At 41.7% G+C, this 9,620-nt stretch overlaps 1 protein-coding gene across 4 annotated transcripts; it reads right to left on the minus strand.

Moving 5' to 3' along the window:
• Positions 1 to 97: 97 nt before the first annotated feature.
• Positions 98 to 9,616, minus strand: npat (nuclear protein, ataxia-telangiectasia locus). Of its 4 annotated transcripts, none has more exons than XM_034548184.1 (17): positions 9,384 to 9,616; positions 9,042 to 9,160; positions 8,874 to 8,934; positions 8,706 to 8,778; positions 8,548 to 8,588; positions 7,819 to 8,061; positions 7,509 to 7,584; positions 6,815 to 6,932; positions 6,279 to 6,370; positions 6,041 to 6,122; positions 5,787 to 5,883; positions 5,582 to 5,683; positions 3,855 to 5,240; positions 3,459 to 3,559; positions 3,189 to 3,282; positions 1,653 to 3,022; positions 98 to 814 (listed from the first exon to the last, which is right to left on the minus strand). In XM_034548184.1, exons 1-17 carry the CDS (start codon positions 9,418 to 9,420, stop codon positions 734 to 736), a joined length of 4,173 nt encoding a protein of 1,390 aa, XP_034404075.1. In that variant the 5' UTR covers positions 9,421 to 9,616; the 3' UTR covers positions 98 to 733. The 4 variants fall into 4 exon arrangements, with proteins under 4 accessions (XP_034404075.1, XP_034404076.1, XP_034404073.1 ...); XM_034548185.1 differs by having other exon boundaries at positions 3,912 to 5,240; positions 5,570 to 5,683; positions 9,384 to 9,615; XM_034548182.1 differs by having other exon boundaries at positions 5,570 to 5,683; positions 9,384 to 9,615.
• Between the last annotated feature and the right edge of the window lie 4 nt (positions 9,617 to 9,620).

The raw sequence follows: 9,620 nt of genomic DNA on the forward strand, positions 1-9,620 counted from the left end.
TGTATTCATAGTGAGCAGAAACTCAATTTATTGAGCTACATGACGTGACATTTAGGCCTTGTACTTTCCTTGACCACATACATCTTTGTACACTGAGGAAGAATACACAGACTGATTTATTACAACATTGAATAAAGCCTGAGTATGCAGTTTTGAACAATTGCAGCCATTTTGTGTCTCCTACGCTGTGTGCGAGACATACAATGTCACATTACTTTAGTATTTTTCAATTAACCAGACTTCTCTGAACATGAAAAACTAAAACCAATGAGAGCATTCAGTGTTACTAAAATTACAAAACATATACATACAACCCCTATCAGCCAGTGATAGCTGGATTGATCAAACTAGTCAAATATTGACCAAGAAAATGCTTTGAGTCACAATTTCATCACCATGCATCCATTATTGTCAAAGACCTCCAAAATAAGTGATGTTGTTTGTACAAAACAATGATAATTTAAAACAGAAGCACGCATGAGGGAAAAAAATAAAAACAATACAACAAAGTGCCATGTTGCCCGACTGCTGCTGCATCAAACAAGACTTTATGCAGATCATCCACAATCGAAGATAGATCAGTCCTTCCTTGGCTGAAGGAGACATTACAGCTTATAAGGCCTCAGACAAGGTTACTAATAGGAACCATAGGACCAGATGGCTTGTTCTATTCCTGGATAGTGACTTAAGCAGGTAGCAATATGGTGGTCCTTTCCTGTGGCCGTGTCCGGTTTCACTCGTCATAGTGTAGTGAAGATAGGAACTTATCCACATCCAAGTCATGGGGGAAACAATCTACAAGCTTCTTCCTTTCCTGCAGATTTAAACAAAAGGTCAGAATTACATGACAATGACATGAATCAAAATGACTCTTCATTTCTGGGCATTGATTGGGTATGCATAAACACTTCATTACAATCTAAAATAAAAGTACTGTTAACCAAAGGGGCCGACAGACACCAGAGTAAAAGCTGCATTGTTACCTAAATCTATTCATCCACTTTTCTTGTCACAGAGGGCACCCCGTGCCGACTGCGCGTCTATTACAGGACTAACACATGTAGACACATTTACATTTAAGAGATGCATGTCCAAACCTGCATGTCTTAAAAGAAAAAAGCCTGTCAGGCTAACTTAAAAGACTAAGCTCAACTTTCTTCAGTATATGCCATTTTAGCATAGTATCATTAGAATCAGAGCATATTGGTAGTCTTGCAGGGTTGTGGGAGGGGAAAATACTGTTAAAATTACATCTACAACAGCAAGACTTTCAAGCAGAGCTGAAACAATTAGTCATTTAATCGTTTAACAGAAATTGTATCTGCTAAACTATTTTGATAATTGATTAATTGCCTTCAATGACTGCACGTCATTTTAAAATCTAAAATATCAAACAATCCCTTGTTACAGCTTTTTTTCAAATGTGAAGTTTTGACAAAATAGGCCATTTGAAGACATCACTGTGGGCTTTTCTAAATTGTAAAATGCTCACTCTTCACTGACAATTTATAGCCCATGCGATTAAACGAGAAAATAAGACACCATTTTTTTGAAAGTCGGCGTTTGCAGGATATTGTTAAAGCAGAACTTGTTTAGAACAGAAAATAGCTCTAGTTTTAACACTAAAACACATATCCTCGTGTTATACTCACTCGGTCTGTCTTTTGGCTGGGAGATGGTTTTGATTCTTTCTTTGCACGCGGGCTGGCTGTGGGCGAAGGTTGTTTGCGTTTCTTAGAGTTCTTTGAGCTTGTGGGCGATTTTTCTCCAACTTCCTCCTGACGCAGGCTGTCCTTCAGTGGAGTGCCTGTCCTGGCGATGGCAGCACGTGAGAGAATCATCAGTGTGTGGGCAGCCATGTTAATGCTGTTTTCACTGCCAGCCTCACTGGCTGGGCTGCAGGTGGGGACATCCGGGGTATTGGGAGGAATTAGATGCTTGGGAGTCCCCTCTCCATCTTTACCTTTCCTCTGTCGGGAAGGAGTCCTGGCACGGTCAGCAAACTCCTCCAGGCTACAGCCCGTCCCCGGGGTACGAGGAAGACTGTGGTCTGAACTGCCGGCTCCAGGCCTCTTGACTGGGGAGGAAGGAGAGTTGAGCCCCTGGATGTCCTGCAGCATCTCAGCTGCCTGTTTGGCCAGAGAGCTGGTCTTTGAGGGTGCTTTTGTGACCTTGGCCTGAGGATTAGATGCAGGCTGGGTGACAACTGGAGGGCTGAAGTCTCTTAATATGGAGGATGACGGTGTTGAATGCTGCTGCTCTTGCAAGCTGCTTTTCATTTCATTTTCCTTGTTAGCTGTTACATTTGGCACCTCCTGAGTAAGAGTCCTCTTTTCTGTACGCCCATCACGTGATTTGCCAGGAGCCTTTTCTGCAGGTTCTTTCCTGTTGATCTCATCTTTCTCCTTTCTAGAACCTGATTTTAGAGCAGAATCAGAGGACAATGACTCAGAAGCAAGAGAATCCTTAGCTTTTGCTGCATCATCATCCTTATCATGATTGTGTATCGTATCTATAGATTTTGATCTCCTTCCTGATTCTGATTTTTTCAAAGTCTCAAGCTGTGAGGCATCAACACTGCTGGTACTTGCACTTTGATACTCTTCGTTATGGTTGCTATAATCTTGTTTGCGAGAGTTCTTTTTAAGAGGATTTTTCTGGTGCTGTTGTGGAGAAATGGACTTCTCTGCCTCCTTCATGAAGCCTCCTCCAGTCCGGGGATCTGACGAACATCTGATAGTCTCTATTCTCCTCATGGGCTTGTTGCCACCCAAGATAGTAGGTTTAGTCCGAGTCACAGACTCTTTATCTTTCTCAGTCTGCTGGACAGATTGTGGTGAAGATGCATTTGTAGCTGTAGATTCGCTGGTTCTAGTTATTTTAGCAGTTTGTGGTTGGACTTCTGCAGAAGAGTCAAAACACAAGATTCTCCTATGACTAGGCCCCATTGCTGTATCCTGCTGGTCTGTTTTTTCAACAAACACAGATTGAACCAATTTACCAACCAGGTGTTGCTCAGTGCCTGGAATTCAGAGAAATAAGGTGAGAGAAGTAAGGCAGTGACATTAAAACATTAAGCAGAGAAACAATGAGGAAATATGTTGGTAACGTAAAGTTAAACAAAATAATAATGAATAGAATGCATTATTATTAAAAAGGATATGAGGTCAATTTAACTTGCAACTCACCAGCAGGAGTAGACGGTTGGATTGCCACTGTGGAAGACTTTAGCTTGACAGATTCTGACTGTTGTACCGGTACTAGGTTTGGTATGGCGACAAGCTGTAAATATAACAATCTGCCCATTAGATCTCAAGATACTTACTCATCATGGACCAAAGTGTTGGTCAAAGAGTATTTTCCTCCAAGGTGTAGAATGGTAGATGATCACCAGCATTATCAGGAAAATAAATACCTTTTGACTACCAACTTAAGAACTGCAGATAAATGTATTTTACCTGATTGGACACCACCTGGACCTTCCCTAAAGTATTTGGCCCCATAACAGAAAGAGGAAGCAACATGGGCTTAACAGGTGATGGTAAGATGAGTGTTGGCCCTGCACACACAAAAGAAAACAACAATTAAAACAAGAATGAAAATGAACTTTGCTCAACTTCAATATTTTATACTGCAACCTATGTCTCAATGTAGACGAGCACACCAAATGATGCATTATGTATTGCATTATCATATTCTAAAAATGGGGCAAAAGTGACAATGTCTAATGTTTGTCCAGCCTAAAGTACCTTAAAAAAGGGGAAGAGTCCCCTTCACAGTAAGTTAAAAAAAACAACAAACTAATCATCAAAAGCTGCAACTACAAAAATCAAAAGCCAGCTACTGATACTTACTAGAGAGTAACTTTTGTCTACCGAGATGACCCACTATTGGAGTCTGTTGTCTCTTACCGGGGGAGGAGCCTCGAGCGCGAGATGGTGTGGTCATCCCATACAGGTTAGTGGGCAAAGGCTGTCCCTTTGAGAGTCCAGCAGACAGTAACACCGGTCTGGTTTGAGCATCTGCAATTGGGGGTTCAGTCACAAGGAAATAGCTGGCTCTTTGGAGGGCAGGGTTAGCAGTGTTCAGGGGGATTTGAATTATGAAGTTTTGCTGAGGCTGTGATGTGCCTGTTAATGGAGATGTGACTACAGCTCCAGCCTTACAGCTGAGAGGACTGGCATGTGCCTCAGCGCTTTGTAAGCAACTAACTGCCTGTGCCGCCTCATCCAAGGTGGCCTTTGGTGTGCCAGGGCCTCCAGAGGACTTAGGTGGAGAGGAAAGATAGATGGTGGGTATCTTGTCTCCAGAAATTTCCGGATTCAAGGGGGTGTTGTTGGAAAAATCCTCATCCTGGTTATCACTAATGATGATCTCCAAAGAAACTATATCACTGGAATTAGATGCAGCCTTGCTTGGAGTGGTGTGGTTGGCAGTTGGAGGCTCAGGTGCTGCACCAACTGGGGCGCAAGAAGAGGAGGACGCGGGTGAGACAGGAGAGGAGGAGGCAGGTGTAGCTGTTAGCGTTGCAGAGGTAGAAGCTGATGTGGGTGTCGATGAGGGCGAGGCAGGCACAGTTGTGACTGTGGCACTGCTAGAAGGAGATGTGTAAGTGGCAGATTCAGGTGTCACTGAGCGAGTACCCCCTGTTTGAGTGTCTCTTCCACTGCTTGAAAGAGACATGTGAGGCAGGTCAGCAGTCAGCGTTGGAGTGTTGTTTAGTTCAACTGGCAAAGGAAACAAAAAAGCAGAGGGGGCTGTCGCAAGTTGCACTTTAGATTCTTGTATATGCTCCTGTCCTTCAACAACATTTGATGTCGCTTCCGGCACATTAAATACAGCAGAGGGAAGAATAATTGATTCACTTGGAGAAATTGCAATGGACAGGTAGTCCTTTGTGGCGGGCTCCAGAATGGTCATACAGTCTGAAGGAGGGGGAGGTGTATTCAACGGTTCATCAATATCCATTGGTGTTACAAAAACACTGTTATTGAAGAGTGAGGGCTTTTCCTTCCTGTTTGAGTCCACAGCAGCAGACGAGACACTTCGATGATCCCCATGACTCACTAACAACTTGGCTGAACTGTTTTCAATTCTTGATGCTCTGCCGCTGGGGCCAAGAGTTTTTTTCTTTAACAAGGTGGGCGCAGTTGACTTTCTAGTCTTATGCTCTTGTCCAGCTCTCATCTTTATAGTCTTTGGCATTGTATCCGAAGCCTTAGCATCTCGGTGAGCAGTGACTGAAAGATACAATAAATATTTGAGGATTACTCTGTGCTTATGTGTGTATTTAATGCAGCTTTTTCTTCAATAGGGGTATGACATTTTTTTTATTATTGTGCATCAAAAATCCACATCAGCATTTGAAAACAAAACCAAAAATGTCTCTATATAAATAAAGAGTCTGCTATAGCTGGCCAACTGCTGGTCAGCAACACACTGTGATGAGTCTGCACACTCTAGTGAAGCTTGTGACCCTAATCACGACTTTTCACAATAAATTATAAATCTGACTGTATCCGCATGGTTTTCTCTGAGAGCTTACTACTGAATTACATTGTAAGAATACCTGGATCATTACTTGGAAGGGGTCCAACTGTCGAAGGTCCAGCAGGGTCACCCTCTTCTGGACTACTGTTAATATCTCCATTCCCCGGTTCGCCATCAGGGAATCGTGTTTTATCTGCAAATACACATTATAAAAGGTCTCTTTTCTATAGTGCTTTATAACACAATTAAAAAGAAGTGCTCTGCACAGCAAACTAAATGGAAGCAAAGTAAGTTACTGTAATCGAAGAGCTCAAAGAGGGCATGAAAAGCTGGGTCGGACTCAGTTTGCTCCAAAATGTCATGGATGGCATCGTCACTCATGTGGATTTCCCCCTGTATCAGAGGACATATGTCAGGAAATAATGTAAACACAGTAAAACAAGCACATCTTTATGGAGGGATCACTATGCTTGTGATCACCGTCTATGAGGAACATTTTATGGGACAAAGGAATTAAACATGATACGAGTATTTCTAGTTTTTCCAGCACCTGTAGTCCCAGTATTTCATCTATGGACTGGTCCGCCTCCACTGTACTTGATGGGGCCTTAGATGTTTGGGGCATTGGCTCACTGATATTAGAGATGAAACGGAGGATACATTGGTACTAACATTGGTAATAACATGCTTGCAGACATGTCACAACTTTGCCACTGAGCAAATCATAAATCATCTATCACAACAATGTAATGCAAACACAGTGAAGGAAATGCCAACTCAAAACTTACTTGGCGAGGATTTTGTTGATGTTTTCAGCAAGCTTCTCTTGTAACGATCTGTCTCCCAATATTTTGTCACGTGCATTTTGTATCACAAGTTGCTGTGGAAATTAGCATGTGTTATGAAACATCTAAAAAAAAATAATATATGAAACAAAAAAAGTTGAATTGCTTCTAGAAATAGTAGACTGAGGTAACCCACTGCTGGTCTGAGAAACAATTGTTCCCGTTACCCCCTTTTTACCCAACTCACTTAACTCCAAAAATATAAAGAATAGATTCAAGAAGTGTTGAGACATGTCCCTGGGAAACTGGCCCTGTAGAATTAATCAGATAAAACTGTTTGAAAGTTCAGTGTTAAAGCCTTACTGCTCTGTGTCTAAAGTATTATGTCATTCAACATACTACAAGAATGAAACATATTTATTTCAGGTATCCTAGAGGTGATAACCTAAAAGGTAATTTAGCCCTAATGTGCTGCACAAGATCTTTGGTTTAGTGAAAACACCTGTTTGGTCACAACAACTAACATATATTCTACTTACAGGAAAGTTCCCATCACCATCTTCAGGTTGAGGTTCTGCATTGGGGGGTACAGTCATGGCACATCTGCTAGGGGTACTGGACCCACTCTGAGCACCACCTCTCTTTCTGGGTGTGTCCCTGAAGGCATCAGAAAATAATATATATGGGAGGTTATGAGGTGGCTGCTAACAAGCAGAAGGCATGACAACACAATTTCATACAAAAACACAGGTGTAACTAATAATATTAATTAATATAAGGTCTAAACAAAGGCCCTGTACCTCACACACCAAATTTGAGCCAGGGTCATACAGATACATTAATTAAAATATCAAGACTTCAATAGCTCTTTTCACGGTAGATATTTTTGATTTCTTCCAAAATGTCCTGCTATTTATTAATTAAGACAGAGCGCAAGATTGTAGGTATATCCAAAACCTTAGTATGGAACCAATAGGCTGAAAATTGCATGCAATTTGCAGTCTAATATTACAGAATGCAAAGACTGGAAACTACAACGGCATTAATATCACATAATGCAATGTGGTATGCATTCTAGTCATGTACCCCAATAAGCCATGACAGTGCAACAGTGAACTAGCATGCACAATAAAGACCCTGAAACGGAAGCAGCTAAATTAAATTCAGTGATCAATAATCTGATCATTTACACGCATGCTTTTTTTCCTACATTTGACTGTTAATCATCCATACCATTTCCGCCGTCCAGGAGACATCGGACCTGGATTAAGCCGTTGTTCCGTAACAATGATCTGTATTGGTGAATCCCCTGTGGTGGACACATTATGTCACACTTCATACAAAAGCACATTTGTTTTATGATTGGTGATCAACAAAATCTACACAAAATAAACCGGGAAACGTTTTTACGCCATCACCAAAAACACAAGAAAAATAGAATACATGTTTGTCTCAACATTTCTACATTATCAAAACTATCACCTCAACTGCACTGTAAATAAAACCAAAAAACATAGAGTACTGCTTATTTTGTGATACTGACTGGGCGTATTTAGTAATCGGCTGCCATCATGGATCTGCTGGTGTGTGCCACTGCCGGTAGCTGGTCGGGTTTGCGCGACAGTGTAGCTCAGGGGAGTGGAGTGGCCGAGCATGTTGTGGGAGATGTCTGCAGGGCTGATGATGGAGCTTGTCTCAGAGACTGATGAGCAGACAACAGCACCTGCCGAAGCCACGGTCAAGACCCGCTGTCTAGCCATGTTTGCCACTCCAATGCGTGAACGTACTGCAATGAACAGAAACTAGTCAATAAAATGGCCTAAAAACAAACCCTGAGCAAAAACACATCTCAGACAGCAAATATAAGATACATAAATAGGAAACTTTACCATTGACAACAACCATAACCGACACCAACAGAAGAACACATCAACATTACTAGAGAGCAGCAATTCTGGTCAGATAAAAAAAAAAAAATCCTAGTTTCCCACATTTTGTGCTTAGAGTGGGATTTTACATGCTGGTGCTCGGGGTTATAGTATTCAACACTGTATTAAAAAGCACTGAAATCACACTAAGCTTCCGATTAAGGAATCAATTTTTTCCAATATGTACAACTGCATACCACACATACATTAAATGGGTATAAATCATAACACAGACCTATTTATAGTTGAGTCAAATGTACTTAGATTGGTGTCAATAAAAAAGTATTGTTGGCAAAATGGCCATATTAAATATGTTAAAATGGAAAAACGTATAACAGACTTACTTCTTTGATTTGCTGATATAGCTGGGGAATTCTGCAATGACCTAAGTAAAAGATATGGAAGAATAATGTAACAATATCGGTGTTGAATACCCAACTTAATGTCAGCATTGAATAGAAATCGCTGAGATTTGAGATTGTGGTCACTTGAAGCTCCTTACTTGATCTGGTTGAGGGTAAAATCCAGCTTTTTCCACAAAGAGGTCATCACTGCAGGTACCTCATGACAAGACTCTATTGAAAAATGACCCAAAACATAAGCACGACACATTTAGAATATATAACAAACGCCTCAGTTTTGTAAATGTAACCATATCAGATAAGCTCACCTTTAGTTTTGGCAGCTACATACTCGTTTAAGATGGTTGTCAGGCCTTTCCCAAAGATGGACTGTATGAGGGAGAGGGGAGGGGGGACAAACATGGAGTCACAGACGAGCATGATAAACACTAAAGAGTCTCTGAAAGGGGCCTGTCGGAGACAAAAGGCGCACTTACAAAAACACAAGCGGGAATAGTCCCATCTTCCGTGGAGTGCTCGGCGTACTCTTTCAAGTTTGGGCACTCGTGGATGAAAGCTTGTGTTGTGGCGCACAGTCGCTCCTCTTGGAGGTACCCTGGGGAAGGACATGTACCAACATCCAGTAAGAGATAACAACGCTCAAACGGCAGTTTGGATCATTTAATCACCCCAAATGCACCGTTGGTTATTTGGTTAACCGTTAACCGCCATGCGCACTGAACCACCTTGTTACAGTTGACGTTAAGCTAATTGAGTATACTTGTTGGCTAACGCTAACGTACAGCTACAGCTTTGCTTCTAAACCTGATTAGACTTACCCAAAACAAGCCGGGCGACGTCGGACGGGAGCAACATGGCTGCCAGTCAGTCGATATTCAGAGTAAAGAGTGAGCTGGGTTGCTACATGGTTAGAAAAACCTCTCAAAAATCTGCTGTACCGCGTCAAATAAAAAATAAAAGCCGTCAGTGGTTATTATTGTGAAGGCGACGTCCTGGGATACTGTCGTTTACTCAAAAGGCGGGGAACTCAAGCACGTAACCCGGAAGCGTCTGAA

Source organism: Cyclopterus lumpus, chromosome 13 (assembly GCF_009769545.1).
Source record: "Cyclopterus lumpus isolate fCycLum1 chromosome 13, fCycLum1.pri, whole genome shotgun sequence".
NCBI lineage: Eukaryota > Metazoa > Chordata > Actinopteri > Perciformes > Cyclopteridae > Cyclopterus > Cyclopterus lumpus.